The following is a 16,094-nucleotide window of genomic DNA, read 5'->3' as shown; positions in this document are numbered from 1 at the left end:
TTTAATTATATATGGTGTGTATTAATACATTTTCTATAATTATGTGTTTTAAACGGTGGAACTATTGACACGTGGGTTCCTTGTAGCTGGTCGGAAATTTTCTACGAACGAACCAAACACAGGGGCAGCAACAAAATTAACCAGCGGGCATTTGTTTAAGCTGATTCTCTCTTTAGTTTTAATTGTACTACATTTTTTCTGCAATTCGCAATGTCGGACGAGGAAGAAGATTATATGTCGGATGCATTCCTCAGTAAAATGTAAGCAGTTTATATTTCTATCGAAATAACGAAGATATGTAGCTACCTAGCAAGATATTGTAAATTATGTAATGATAGCAATTTTCAGCAGTATACAACTGATAAATATAGAATTAAAGAAGTATTTCTTTATTGAATTTAATTAATTACCTTCATTTACAAAAGTAAACTCAACAGGTTTCAACAAAACGGTTGTAGCTAAAAGAATAAATATATAAAATAATATATAAATTTATCATCCCAGGAATTTTAGCTGAATGTAGAAAAATCTGCCAGTTTGTTAGGTGCTGAATATAATGCTAAAATCAGCATCTTTGTTGAGTAATTCTGTTGGAGAAAGGGCTCTGTGTAGGGAAAAGAAGGACCTCTGTGTTATTACCCCAGATCAAGTAACTATTTACATAAGTAGCTTGTGGAAAAAATATTTTATTAGTAGTTTGTACCATACTTTTTACTTTTATTTGAGTAATATTATTTTGAAGTAACATCTCTCTTGGGTAAACATTTCTGGCTCCTGTAAGTACAAAAATATTTTGTATTCTCTTCTTTTGCTACCAGCCTAGTGAAAGTAAGCACCCCTCATGCTCATTTAAAATATTAATAGAGAAATTATCTTCAAAACGTTTCTGTTCTCCGTGTTTTTTCTGTTTATAGTCAGGATGTGAAGCCAGGAGTCAACATGGTGAGGAGGGTGAAGGAAGCCATCAGAAAGGATGAAAAACAAAAGGAGAAGAATATCCAGAACCGTCAGAAGAGCTACAAGGAGCAGGAGAAGGAAAGCCGAGAAGCAGCTTTACAGAGCTCCATCAGCAATCAGAACAAGGGCTTTGCACTTCTTCAAAAGATGGGTTACAAAGCTGGCCAAGGCCTTGGAAAAGAGGGTAAGTATAATCTTTCCTAATACTTTTGTCTTTAATCAAGATTAGGCTCTTGAATCAAATGTAATGCCTCCGTCTTATGTGTCTTCAGGAGCAGGAAGGGTTGATCCGATTCCTCTAAGTATTAAAGCAGGTAAGCTGTTCATTTTTTATATCACACTGTGCTGATGAGTACAATTTGTTATTTATTGAGGTTTCTATTACTGATCCATCAGACAGAGGGGGTATTGGTCTTGAAGAGATGAAAAAAAGAAAAGCTGAGGAGGAACTCCACCATTATCGGCAGAAAGTTCGAGCCAAACAGCAGACCGAGGCCAAGTCTCTGGAGGATTTTAGGTGAAGCTTGCAAGAGCATTTGAGATGTCCCTGAGGAGCCTCCCTACTTACAGTAGAGCTGTTTTATTTTCTGTGTTTGCAACGCACTTCAGGTCAAGAGTCAGAACAGAGAGAGAAGAGCGGAAGATTGAAGGAGACCTGAGGAGGAGTCAGCGGTCTTGCGAGCAGCTTGACAATCAGAAGGTTAGAAGAAATTTGAGTATAAAGTTCCTTGCAAATAAGTCATTTAACATTTTGTCACATTACAGCAAATGATATGCTTATGCTTTTACCTAATCATGTAATTATATCTCTTCCTGCATCTTGAGGGTTGTTGTCATACAGGAAGTTAAATCTCCACCCCAGTTTCAAGTGTTTTGCAGCCTCTAAAAAGGCTTTCTTCCTTTATTTAGCTTCAACCATCAGATAAATAATTCAGACAAATATATTTCCCTGTTGAAAAGCAGCATTTTTCACAGCATAATGCTTCCTCCATTATGGAATGAATCAATGGTGATCACACCATTGATCACAATGGTGTGATGACAGTCTAGTTGTAATATCATGCTGTATGTACAGTACAGACCAAAAGTTTGGACACACCTTCTAATTCAATGGGTTTTCTTTATTTTCATGACTATTTATAAGGTAAGAAATCCCACTTATTAACCTGACAGGGCACACCTATGAAGTGAAAACCATTTCAGGTGACTACCTCTTGAAGCTCATCAAGAAAATGCAGAGTGTATGCTAAGCAGTAATCACAGCAAAAGGTTGCTACTTTGAAGAAACTAGAATATAAGGGGTATTTACAGTTGTTTCACACTTTTTTGTTTAGTGCATATTTCCACATGTGTTATTCATAGTTTTGATGCCTTCAGTGTGAATCTACAGTGTCAATAGTCATGAAAATAAAGGAAACTCATTGAATTAAAACATTACAAACATTTGGCCTGTACTGTAGGTCAAAAGGTTGAAATTTAGTCTTTTCCGGCAAACTTCTAATGAAAATTCTTACAACTCTTTTTAAACGCAAGTTTCCACTTTGCCACAAAGGTCAGATTTGCAGATGGTACTTTTGACAACTGTTTCCACCTGAGCCGTGGATCTTTGCAGCTCCTCTTGGTTGTTTCTCTGATTAATGCTTGCCTTTGTCAGCCCTCATTTTAGATGAGAATACATAAAAAAAAGAAGAAGGGGAATATACTTTTTGAAGAAAAATCTCATTATCATTTTGACTAACTCTTAAAGTAACTCTTCATTATTGTGTAGGTTTTCTTCTTACACACGAGGTATGTTTTTGTCTCAGGGCATAACTGCTCCCAGAGAACCCTGGTATTGGCCCAAAGATGATGGTGATGATGAGGAAGATCCTGTTGAAGAGGAGGACGAAGAGGAAGAAATTCCAGAGCTAAATGTTGGTATTTATTTTAGGATAAAATCCCAGTGTTACCATATGAAATATATGCTCCATACCAATGTCATTAATGTGTTTGCTGTTAAATTTACCATTATATTACCTTCAGCTGTTTCGGTCTCTCTTACAGCCCTTGGATAAATTGGAAATTATTACATCCTATTTACGAGGAGTCCATTTTTACTGCTTATGGTGTGGAACCACATATAATGGTAAGGGTGAAACCATCATAAGATTTCTGTCTATTTTATGCTCTTTTGCTCATGCATATGTTAACTTTCTGCAGATGAGGAGGACCTGGCTTCTAATTGTCCAGGAGATACAGCAGCAGATCACGAATGATCCTGAATAAAAGACATTTAGTAGCTTCCTTCTTGAAAAAACAGCAACATATATTTGTTTCTTAAAATACCTTTGACGTAATAAAGATAATGTTACAGTGCAAATCGGGATCAACAGACTTTAGAGCAACTGTATTTGATAATATTAGTGGTAATTTGTGAAACGTTCATATATTGTTGAAATCTACTGTCAGTTTTTATGTCTGTTTTTTTCTTCAAAAATGTGACAGAGTTGCATTTACAATTTTTTTTTAAATGATGGAGGAATCTCCTTCATATGTTTCAAAAGCAAAAATTTATTTTTTAGAAATCTTGTGTTGATGAAATTTGGCTTTTGTCATGTTCAAAAATTGTTGTTGAATTTGAGTTACTTAGAAAGAGGTCATATTGTTGACATTTTTAAAAAATACATGATTATCTCTGCTTTTAGTATTTCTTCCCCCGAAATATCATTATACTGGGTGCGTCTGTAAATCATTATTATTTCCTTCCTTTCATGACTGTTTTTTGTGCATTTTTATTACCCTATGTATTCCTTTGGCGTTTTGAACTACATGTCCCATTAACTGGAACCGTTGTGAATCCCTACTGGATTTATATTTATTTACCAACTTTGAGCTGCGTGGTGTCCGCATTCATAATTTGCAAAAGCTATAAACATATTTTTACAAAGGTGATACAAATGAAGAGGCCAATAAATATCTTCCACGTGGCCAAATTGTTTAATACATTAATTTATTTTCATTCTTTTGCAAACTCTTCGGTCGCTTTTTAAATATTTCAATTATTGGAAATGTAAAGCTGGCTTTAAAAGTTACATTTTTAATTAAAACAGTGAATGCATTAAATTCCACAGGAGTTGATATTTCAGACTGGACTTGAAGGCGCCACGGGTGACGTTTCTGATGAAATCGAAACTTACGTCTCTGCCGTGGAAGCAGCGCTGACATGAAACCAGAAGAGTGTTACCGGGTTAGAACTGTGTTTTCTCATATTTTATTGCACTTCAGAAGCTAATCTTATTCAAAATGGATTCTGTAAACTACGTAGCGAGGCTGAACGAATACGCACAAAAAGAGCGACTGGAGCTGCGGTATGAGGAAGTTGGATGTGTTGGACCTGACCACATTAGAACGTGAGTTGGTGGCATTTTTTTATTTTTGCCTCATTCTGGAAGTTTTCTTCTATCTGCGTCTCAATGTCTATTGTATCATTTTAGTAAAACACTCATCTTTATGAAAACATATGCATGCTGTACAGTAACGTCAGTGAAGAAACAACATCACGAAGACCAAGGAACACAGCAGTCAGATCAAGGAGAAATATGTGGGTTAAATTATAGAACAATATTCCCAAGTTTTAATTGATTCAACAGCTCTGTTCTGAGAATAGTAAGAGGTTGGAACAGATGCAGCCTTACAAAGACATGGTTTTCAATCAGAGTAGCATCTAAGAGACCCTATGGAAACTCTGGAGGAGCTGCCGAGATCCACAGCTCAAGTGGGAGAATGTGTCTGAAGGATAACTATCAGTATTCATTGAAGAGTGTGCAAGAAGAAAGAGACTATTGAAAGAAAATCACAAATCACAGAAATTAGCATTTGCTAATTTGTTGATCCATCCATATCCATACAATTTCTGTAAAAGTTTAGCAACACAGAGACACACATTACAAACAACCATGCACATACACACACGCACACCTAAGAGCAATTTAGAAAGACCGATTAGTCTGTCAGTCATGCTTCTGTGCTATGGGTGGCAGTCGGAGTACTTGGAGAGTAATCAGACAATCACACAGAGAACACAGAAAGAAAACATTGGGGACTAAGCTCTGGTTAGATAACACCAGCAGTAAACATTTTATCCATTTTTGTTCCGCAAAGCTGCTAGAGCCGTACCTCTAAGAAAAGGTATTGAATTCAGACTTACCTACACTGTCACATTAAATCTCCCAAAATGTGAAAAAAATAGCTAAGTTCTTCTTGTCAAACCATTCAGTCACATTCTTAAAGCAACTAATGCAGCTCTTCTGAATCTTTTGCAGGTTTACCTTAATAGCTGTTGTGAATGGAAAGCCATATCCTGAAGGTGTGGGGAAGAACAAGAAAGAAGCCAAACAGAGCGCTGCTAAAAATGCTTTGACATGCTTGTTAGATGAAACTTCAGTTTCTGTAAGAATTATTGAATTAATGCACATTTCACTTTTTGCATTGATGTGAAATACTAACATGTTGTTTTTTTTTATCCTGACAGACAGGAAGTGTTGCAGAAGTTTCTTCTCCTCGGGTTCAGGTGAAAACTAACTACATGTGTTGGCTGAATGAATATGGGCAAAGTAATAGGCTCATGATAAGGGCTGTGGAGAAAATCACACCTGGACCCAATAATTTATCTCAGTAAGTCTCCTTACATCAACCAGTTACTTTTACAGGTGTGAATTCAGTAGTACAAGTTATATAAAAGTATTCTTCTCATGACGGCGTCAGATATTGTAGGTTTGTGGTGGGAGACAAGGAGTTTCCAGCTGCTTTTGGGAAAACCAAGAAGGAAGCCAGGGAGGAAGCTGCCAGGCTGGTGCATCATGAGATATTAGGCAATGAAACCTTAGATGTAAGTACTGAGATACATAAGTTTATTATCATCTTATCCTAAAATATCAGATTCCTGGATTCAATTTAAATGTTTGTTTCTGATTGTATGTTTTTGTTTGTTTGGCAGACTGGAGATGATCGGGACAGCGGCACATCAAGTCTGCCTTATGAGGAAGTTGTCTCAGATATCAGGTGAGCCTGATGCTTTTCCCTGTGTTGGTTCTAAAAGCAGCCCCTCCAGGATGATGCAGGGTTTTTTTGTTTGCTTTGCTGCAGCCTAAAATTACCGATTATGCAACACCTTTTTCAAAAAGTTTCAAATTTTTTAACGCTTTATTTACACCATGCCATGATCTTACAAATCTTTTCTTCACCAAAAAGATAAGATTTTAACATGGTTAATAAGTGAAATGCAAATAATATTGTCAAGTACTTTTCTGAAATGGCACCCTTGATACAAATACATTTATGTCGTGGGGAAGTTCAATTTCAAGATGGCTAAGGGGATTGGTCAAAATTCAGCCGGGTTGCTGTGATTGGTCAGAAAAGAAGGAAATACATAAAACGTAAACTTTCCTGCAGTCATATCTGCAGGAAAGTTGAGATGACTGGTGAAAATTGTAAGTCAGAATATACAGTTGATGAGTTAATAGCCTTCCTACTAGTTAATATTTCAACTTCCTGGAGGGACTGTAAAATGTTTTATTAGTTATAATATTTTGTCTTTCAGTAATCGTGCCAAGCGGTTGAGCCTACAGTCTGAAGACAGCATTCTCACAGAAACAAACTTCATTGGACTGGTCAATTATTACTGTCAGAAAACAAGGAGCACCTGTGCGTTTGTAGAAGAGAATAGAAGTGGCCCCTCTCATAACCCAATGTGAGCATAAGTGAACTTCTTTAAGCTGAATACATAGCACCAGACTAATAAACTCTTTGCTTATTAATTTCTTCCTTTTGGGCATTACAGATTTTTCTACAAGTTATTGATTAACAACGTGCAGTACTCCGTTGGTGAGGGCAAGAGCGTCAAGGATGCCAAACAGAATGCAGCTCGATTGGCCTTGTCTGCACTGAAGGAGCGGTCAGACTGGGACAGCAAGGTACCGATACTTAAGCTTTTTTAATGTGAGATCTAGTTCTGGTGCATTTAAATGAATTAAAATATCACTGAAAAGTTTATTCATCTTTTACACAGTTATATTACACACAGAGTAATATATTTAAGGTATTTATTTCAGTTCATTTTAATCACTATAGCTCTAAAAAGGTCATTTCTAAATAAGCACACAATGCTGCATGCAAGAATATTCACAGAACGTTTAATGGCAGCAAAACAATTAGTAGACAAATGTGCGTAAGGAATAGGGACAGCCATAGCTTTGAGAAGACTGTGAAGGAATGTCCATTTGGGAGATTAGGGGCTGGCAAACCTATCTGATCTAACCTCAATAGAGAATCTATGTGGTATCATCAAAAGGAATAGGAGAGATAACATAGCCAACATTACAGATGAATTGAAGGCTGCTTTTAAAGCAATCTGGGGTTGCTTAATACCTCACCAGATCCACAAGCTGATCTCATCCATGCTTCACTGACACAGTAATTGATGCAAAAGGAGCCCAAAACAAGCATTTACTACACATTTTATGGAAATACATTGAAGTTGGCCAACATTTCTTTTTTTTTTTTTTAAATCTTTGTTTTAGTGGTTTGCTCATATTATGTGAAAAAGTAACATTTTGGTTCTGTGTTTTCAGGTAGTTGGGTCTGATGATTGCACACAAGCCAAGCAGTCCCCTCCAACAAGCACACTGTAAGGCAGCTACCAGCTTTTGTCAAAGATACTAGAAAAAATTTGCACTTTATTAAATTTAATCCTGATAAGCTTAGTGTAAGTGGAGATTCAGTTTGGGTTTAAAACTCTGCATTGTTACGCGATTTTATTAGTGTTGCAACCATACCCAACACTCACAAGATGAGACACAAAATTGAGCTAGCGAGAAGAAGACGGGACAAGATTTTAATATTACTTTCAAGAAAACTTCAAAAGTCAAATTTATGCTTCAAAAAAGCCTTTATTCTGCATTCTTGCATATTTTTACCAACAAACACAAACTGCTGTCTTTCTTTTTATGATTTCTTTTCATTACTTCAGATGTTGGAACAATACTTAAACAATTCAAATATGAAAATGCTTTATAATGAAAGTGTTATGCTGTTCTGACTGAGCCATACAGCAGATGGTTACACTTATAGTTGAACACGTCACCAATTGTGCATCTCTTCCAATCCTTAGGGACTCTGGTCACACAAAATCAGGCCTGGTGATATCAGCCACAAGCGAATCAATTGTTTTTATGGATCCATCAAACCCACCCAAAGATCAGGTCTGTTATTTATTTCTCTTGCTCCTGTTTTTCCTTTGCAGAACATGTTGCAACGGGTTTATCCATTAAAGTTTTTAGCCAACTCATATTTTTGCTTTGTGTTTTGAGCTCTTAAAACCTGCAGTGGCCCAGATGGTTCAACAAAATACTGAAGTCACAACACAAGACGGAGCACAGTAACAAAAGCTGCAGCACAAAGATCTGATACCCTTTTGGTTGTCAGATTTTGGGGCTGGTGTTGTTAGTCTAATGATGAGGCCCCAAACGCTGTGGTTTCTCATATACTTATGTTTTTGGCTTAATATTAGACATGAACAAAACTTCCACTTTAGCATGACTTCCAACTGGCAACAACTTCCATTGTAAGTTAATATACGATCTATTATTTTTGATTTCCACTATAAGTAAAATTAAGCCATTTTGACTTGTAATGTTTAGTTGCAGCTTTTGTGTATTGTTGAACCATTTTGGCCAGCGTGTAAAACATCAAGATGGATTTTGAAATGGATTTTGAAAGTTTGCATATTTAGTAAAATGATTGTTTCTCTGCTTTCTCCAAAGGTGATAAGTCCAGTTGTGAAGCCTAAAATAAAGTAAGCCATCATCCCTACTGTAAAGCTGTACTTTCTTTCATCAAATGTTAATGGTTAATTCTTTTTTTTTCTTACCAGAATTGCTGCAATTTTTCCAAATGCCAAAGACAACAGTAAAGAGGTAAAGAATGAAGGTAGTGACCATGACCATTTGTATCTATGGTTCTTTCTCAAAATGCTCACATCCTCATTGTGGCTTTTATTAAGGATATGATAAATTTCAAAACCAATCAGAGAGGAAATCTTCAGAGTGTAAAGTCACCAACTCAGACAGTTTCAAGGTATGGAAATTTAATTGGCACAAGAAACAAAGAGAGAGATTGCTTTTCTTAGAAGATATAAGAGTAAATAAGACATGCTATCATATAGCTCATAACTTTTAATGTGTTTTAGTTTCAGTAGATTTGAAACAGACTACGAATCCATACATCAACTTGATAAAGGAGCTTTTGGTCGCGTTTTTAAGGCGAAACATAAACTGGAGGGAAAATATTACGCTGTAAAGATTGTGCGCTACAAAGAGTGAGTCAAGAATTTTTTTCTTTAACAGTGGGTTTTTGGGGGGGTAAATTCCCAAGACATATGCTTTAAAAACACAAATCAACGTGTAATGTTTTCTGAATGTAATCTATTTGTTGTACTTATTTGGATTAGAAAAACTCTGGAGGAGGTGAAGGTTTTGTCGAAGCTGAATCACTGTAACATCGTTCGGTACCACTCCTGCTGGCTGGAGGACACGGCCTACTCCTGGGACACTTCTACTGACAGCAGCAGCGCTTCACAGTGAGTCCTCTGCTCTCTGGAGGTCTCACTCATCAAACCTGGTGTTTATTTCATCTTTGTTTACTCTACAGATCTTCCATTGACCTGTCTATGAAGTATCTCTACATTCAGATGGAGTTGTGTGAGATTAAAACACTGCGGGTTTGGATAGATGAGAAAAACATCCAGAATCCTAAAAAATCCCTCAGAGACTCCAGGCGAAGAGAAGAGAGTGTGGATATTATGGTGCAAATGGTCAGCGGAGTCGAGCACATTCACTCCAATATGCTCATCCACAGAGACCTGAAGGTGAGGCAGCTGGTCGGTTTCACCTGAAACTAAAAAAATAAACAGTGACACAGAGCTTTGCAAAATGGCAAAAACTTAAGTTGATTCTATTGGGATTTTGTGAGCTAGACAACGGTTTTGACTTTATGGCCAACTGCAATTCAACAATCGATTAGCCGATTATTACTAACAAAATCTTTTAGCAATTGAAAGTATTACGGAAAACACAAATTATGTCTTGATAATCACAGTTTTTTGTGTGTTGTTTTTATATTTATTATAAAATACCCAGCTGACTTTGCTGCACCGAATTCTGCTTTTAAATAGTTTATTCTTGGCTAAATACAGCCAGCATTTTCAAAGAAAGAGTGATCCAAATCCTGTTCTTATTGGTACGAATAGACTAGATGTACTTCTATTCTTTTCAATTGATCTCAAAAGAATTTGCAAACTGGATGTCTTTCTCTTCATAAAACTTTTTTACAAAACCTTCTTTTTGATTTTGCTCTTCATCTCCTTTAAAAAAAAGTCTGACAATCTTAAATGTTTGATTAAAATATTGCATGATCTGCTCATTGTTGAGCAGGCAAAAATGCAGTATGTATTGTTGTAGTTGCATTCTAAAGAAATATTTTCTTTTGGCCCTCTAGTACTTGATATTTCTTGATATTTTTGGCTCATGTGACAAAAAAAATTATAAACCACCGAACTAGACCAACACAAATTGCTGATTAGTTATAAAATAGGGGGAAATTATGTATGGTTTTTCAGAGATTTTACACATAAAACTCTAAATAGTAGGCAGAAGTAGCCACTGTAGGGTAAGCAGTCTATTCCAGTCTTGGTAAATTATTGGTTTCATTTTGTTTTCTTTTTTTGTAGTTCAGTGCATCTGAAAAGTATTCACAGCAATTCTCTTTTTCATATTTTTTTATATTACAGCATTATTCCAAATTGTATTAAATCAATCTCTTTTCTCAAAATTCTACACACAAATACCTCATTTGAAAAGGTGGAGGAAAAAGGATGAGATTTTTGCAAGTTTAAAAAAAATAGAAAACCAAGGAATCAAATTTACATAAGTGCATTCGGGCAAATTCTGAACTATGTCTTTCTGTGCCTCATGAATCTGCGTGTTAGCCCGCTAACATCATGTTCAGCCGGAACGGCACAGTGAAGATCGGAGACTTTGGTCTCGTCACATCTGAGATTGAAGATGATGCAGAGAACCAGAAGGAGAGAAGAGGCTACAAAGGAACTCCATCTTACATGGCACCTGAGCAGGTTAGAGCAGCTGTAGGAATGTCTCTTAAATATTTCATGAACTGTCAATGGGTTTGTGTGGCTTTTGCTAATTCTGTGTCATTTTATAACAGAAGGAACAGAGGCTTTATAACCGGAAGGTCGACATATTTGCTTTGGGTCTTATATTTTTTGAACTCCTTTGGAACATACCCACTATCCACGAGAAAGAAAAAGTAAGGTTGTTTTTGTGTCTCGTCAGTCATTTCTTTGTTAGGTTGGAGCTGTGGGTTGGATGATGATGACCCTTTTCCAGGTGTCTGGCAGAGTCCATCAGCTTTTCATTAAAAATGTTCAAATATTTCAGCATGCCATGTCGATGAACAAGGTTCTCAGGATCTTTTTAGGAGAGACAAGCCCTCAGTGTCGCATTATATTTAAACCTCAGGGAAACAGAAAACCTTTCATTACAAATTAAAAGGTTCTAGTTACTCTTATCAATGTAAAAAATAAAATATTTTTAACATTGGATATTTGTAACATTAAATAATTTTTTTTTTGTTTTACTGTGAAACATAAATTGATCAAGCCAGTTCACATCAGTGTAAACTTTTGGATCCTATTTAAGAAAAAACAACAGTGTCTTTACTGCAAGCTTTACCAGGAAAACATTAGATGTTTATCACTCAAAGAGGGCTGTAATTACTGTTAACTATGGCGGTAGTGGAAGCATCATTTTATAGGGAGTTTTTTTGTTATTTGAAAAGTGTTTTGCTGATCCTTCTTTGTTTATTTCAACTAGACTAAACAGTTTTCTTCTCTTTTATTGCTACTTGATTTCCAGATGTGGACTGATGTAAGAAACCAGAAGCCTCCTCAACTATTTCTGTATCATTTTTCTCAAGAGGTACTCGACTACTCTCTCAATCTATGGACCGTCTTAATTTTCACATTGATGATATTTGGTAGATTACAAAAAATATATTTTTATTTTTTATTCTATTGGCACATAGTATAAGACAAATTATCAGCAATATTAAAAAATACATTAAGTGACCAATATAAAAAAACATTCCCAAATATTGTTATTAATTTTAGATTTTGAGACACTAGTGACTTTTATTCATTAGTAGTCTGACAGGGAAGACGGCAAAGAGGGGGAAGTTATACAGCAAGTGACCAGTGGTCAGGAATTGAACCTGGGACTAATGTATTGAGGACTAAAGCCTCCTCATTTGGTCCAAACTATTAATTCAGTTATAATATGAATTAATAAACAAGTAATCACTTTAGAAACTTATTCATGAAGCCTTGAAGGATCATAATGTTTAAGATAAACCAGGACCATAAAAGTTTTACAACAGACTTTTAATTAAGTTATTAAATAAATCCTAATACCGGCTTGTTCTTGATGTGTTTTTCTTTCAGAGCCAAATGATAAAATCGATGCTGTGTGGTAAACCAGAAGAGCGACCAGAAGCAAGTAAAATAAAAACAGATTTAGAGCAGCACAAACATTTGCTTGCAGAACTTAAAACCAAGCAGCGTGACAGCAGGACAGTAATCTGATTACTTCACAGACACATTTGGAGCCCTGACAAGGATGAATTATTCATTTAGTGACTATTTATGTTGGACTCATAAGTTTTTTAACTAATGCAGTAAAACTGCTTTAAAGATGAAATATCTTTCTAAATTCTTGAGCTTATTGATTCGAATTAAGTACATATGAAACTCAAGAACCTGAAGAATCTGAACTTGAATGTTTTTAAAGTATTTGCCTTTATGACGAAATCATATTCATGCGAAATAAATGTTTAGTGATTAAAAACAGAATGTGAAAGAAAATGTTCCACATTATGTAAAATTTAAACTCTTAGAACATTTTCTGATTGTGAAGTGCAAATAATTAACCGCATTTGTGTTTTTGATGTGGACACGTCCTTGGTCCATTATATACAGCACAAGTCAAAAGTTTACATACACTTTGGATCTGCATGAATCTCTTTCATTCTGATATTTATGATTTGATAATATAACTACAACTTCAGTGTTTTTAGAGATATGACTCTTTATTTATTGATAAATTCTCTTTTATTCAGACAGTCACTTTCATACAAACTCAGATATATACATACACCCCTTCCAGTATTTGGTCAAATGTCTCTTTGAAAGTTATCCCTAAACCACAGAGTATTTGTAACCTTCGACAAACTTCTGGCAAAACTGTCTGGATATTTGAATCTTCATTTTTGCAGAAATAGTGGAGTTTAATTTAAACTGGTTAGTTTGTTGACACAGACCTGGTTAAGTCTAGAAATCATTAAGATGGTCAAGGTCTGGGCGTGCTGTGGTGGCGTGGGGGATAGCGCGACCCACGTTTGGAGGCCCTGAGTCCTCGACACGGCCGTCGCGGGTTCGATTCCCGGACCCGGCGATATTTGCTGCATGTCTTCCCTCTTTTCCTTCCACCTTTCCTGTCAGCCTACTTTCATATAAGGGACACTAGAGCCCACAAAAGACCCCCTGGAGGGGTAAAAAAATAAATAAAAAAGATGGTCAAGGTCATTGCAAGAGCTTATTGTTTACCTGCTTTATTCACTCGAAACATGTCTTCATGTTATGTTCGTCAAGCCGGGTCCAACCCTCTGACTCAAACTGTGTCCTTGAAGGAGTCAGTATAGAGTCTGTGTTTGCTAGTGTTAATACATTTTGTATTTAAACACATTATTGGTGTGTAAATACACAGTAATAATAAGAATGGAGGACAAACTCCATATGGACTTGGGGTGCCCAACTAGTACAGTCTTCAAGAGCTGCTATCCTGCAACTTTTAGATGCATCCCTTCTCCAGCACAGCTGCATCAAACATCAAAACACCCTGCAAACACATGAATGATGCAAACTCCAAAACATACAAACACACCAAAATAAAAAAATCAACAGAAAAATGCTGCAACCACAGGACATAGAAGCAAAAGAGAAAATGCCACAAACAGCAAGAACCACAGCTTGTATAAAACACTTCAAACTTGCTCCACAAAACAGAAGTGGTCCAGACCACTAGGTGGAGTCTGCAGTAGGTAATATTACCTACATGTATGCTACTGTTGTATAATTTAGAAAAAGGCAAAGCATAATGCACCTTTTCTTTCTTCTGGGCATAATGTTAAATCATAACATTCTGTCTTTACTGATGATCGAGTCCCATACGATTTCTGGTGGTCAACTCCCCCTACTGGTCTGTTGCACTTCTGCTTTGTGGAGTTTGCAACATTTTTATACTTGCTGTTGTTTTTGCTTTTTGCTGCATTTTGTAAAATGTTTTCTGTTGCATTTTTTTATTTTAATTTTTTTATGTTTTGGCGTTTGCACTGCTCATGTGTTTGCTACGTGTTTCACCACTTGTTGTGTGTTTGCACCTGTTAGACAGGCCAATGAGCTTTGCAGAGATCTAGTGACCAGTTATTAATTTGATTCAGGTGTGTAGGACAGGGGATACATCTAAAAGTTTCAGCATGGTAGCTTTTGAGGACTGGCTTTGGGGACTCCTCTTTTATATCTTGACTTCAATTCAACAAGGAGTCAAAGCTGGATGTTCCAGACAAGAAGAATTATCCCAAACACAAATGAAAACTGGTTTGGGTAAAGATAAAGGTCTATCGTTAACCTTTTGAAATAGCTAAATAGCTATAGAAAATGATGGAATTACTCTTACAATTCAGGGCTGTGCCAGTAAACTAACCAGTTTAAATTAACTCTACCTTTTCTCATATGAAAAGAGATCAAATATTCAGAGATTTATACCAGAAGCTTGTTGATGGCTACAAACACCAGATGGTTAAGGTGCAACTTTCTTAGGGACATTTAATCAAGTATTTGTAAGAGTATATGGATATATTTGAGCCTGTACGTATGACCTTCTCTGTGTAAAAGGAAACAATCCATGATAAAGTCAAACTTTTTCAGCTAGTCCTCTTTTTTAAATGCTTCAATATTGCTTGGTGATGATTCTGATTATTCTTATTTTCTTTAGTTTTATTCTATTTTGTTTTTCAAATTATGTTATATTTCCATTTTCATTGTGGTTTTAATCTGTTTTTGGGTCAGTTAACATACAACACAAAACGATTAATCAGATTACACAGTTGGTTATCAGCCCTGTCTTTAATATAAGTAGATTTTCAGTCTTTAAACCAAGTATATAGAGAGTTTTCATTAAATTCTGGTTGCAAAGAGGCCAAAATCTGCAAAGAAGCAACTTAACCTGCATCTATTTAAGGTCAGACCAAAAATGGGGTAATCTACCAGCCTTTTTTTTTTTTTTAGTTTTTACTGGTTCACCAGTGTGTAATTGCTACAAAACAAAAACAAAATTACAGTTTTGTTTTATTTTTAGTTCTGCAGCCTGTGTGTGCAGTGTCATAAGCTAATTGAAGCAGCATAAATTACTAATTGTATATGCTTTACAAACAATAGTAATTATTTCTGCTGTTTTGAGTTGTAGTGACCACTGAATATGAGATGAACAACATGCCCCTCATTGTATGCGCCCCATCTCTCTCTGCTCTGCTCACACCTCTCTATATACAAATTAGCTCTTAACACACATTTTTCAGGCAGTGTTTCGGATAATGTTACCTCTGTACACAGTAGCAGGATTTACTGTTTTGCATAGCGTCACTAACAGTTAAGAAAATGTAAACACAAAATTCTAGATAATGGCCCAACTCTTAAATTATACCCATATGAACAACAAATAAAATGTGAGATAGTTTATTGTAATTAAGCCAATCTAAGCATGTTGCCTGACTTCACATTCAGAACATTTTTATGGAAATTTTTGGTAGGTGAAAAATGTACAATACATTTAATAATTTTCGTCTAGTTTCAAATACAGTTTGTCATTTTCTGTCACTTTTAGTTCATTTGTAATACAAATAAACAAACATTCTCTATTTTTCACATGTTCTCACATCAAATCAATAAGCTCTTGCATTTTGAGGAATATTTA

General features: G+C 35.8%; 2 protein-coding genes across 2 annotated transcripts; both read left to right on the top strand.

The window, feature by feature from the left end:
- The first annotated feature begins 97 nt into the window (after positions 1 to 97).
- gpatch11 (G patch domain containing 11) lies at positions 98 to 3,929 on the top strand. Its single transcript, XM_032553667.1, has 8 exons — positions 98 to 260; positions 915 to 1,141; positions 1,230 to 1,271; positions 1,354 to 1,474; positions 1,567 to 1,657; positions 2,763 to 2,870; positions 3,001 to 3,082; positions 3,157 to 3,929. Exons 1-8 carry the CDS (start codon positions 211 to 213, stop codon positions 3,210 to 3,212), a joined length of 777 nt encoding a protein of 258 aa, XP_032409558.1. The 5' UTR covers positions 98 to 210; the 3' UTR covers positions 3,213 to 3,929.
- A 310-nt stretch (positions 3,930 to 4,239) lies between these two features.
- On the top strand, positions 4,240 to 12,649 carry LOC116713488 (interferon-induced, double-stranded RNA-activated protein kinase-like). The gene is made up of 19 exons (XM_032553666.1): positions 4,240 to 4,346; positions 5,259 to 5,385; positions 5,468 to 5,610; positions 5,701 to 5,824; positions 5,933 to 5,997; positions 6,536 to 6,685; positions 6,776 to 6,908; positions 7,566 to 7,621; positions 8,105 to 8,195; positions 8,757 to 8,788; positions 8,867 to 8,909; positions 8,996 to 9,069; positions 9,182 to 9,310; positions 9,443 to 9,571; positions 9,643 to 9,859; positions 10,979 to 11,122; positions 11,215 to 11,316; positions 11,925 to 11,987; positions 12,509 to 12,649. Exons 1-19 carry the CDS (start codon positions 4,240 to 4,242, stop codon positions 12,647 to 12,649), a joined length of 2,070 nt encoding a protein of 689 aa, XP_032409557.1.
- The last annotated feature ends 3,445 nt before the right edge of the window (positions 12,650 to 16,094 follow it).

The sequence above is a fragment of the Xiphophorus hellerii genome, chromosome 22, assembly GCF_003331165.1.
Source record: "Xiphophorus hellerii strain 12219 chromosome 22, Xiphophorus_hellerii-4.1, whole genome shotgun sequence".
Taxonomy (NCBI): domain Eukaryota; kingdom Metazoa; phylum Chordata; class Actinopteri; order Cyprinodontiformes; family Poeciliidae; genus Xiphophorus; species Xiphophorus hellerii.
Note: the sequence above shows the minus strand (reverse complement) of the source record. Positions and strands in the feature narration are given on the sequence as shown.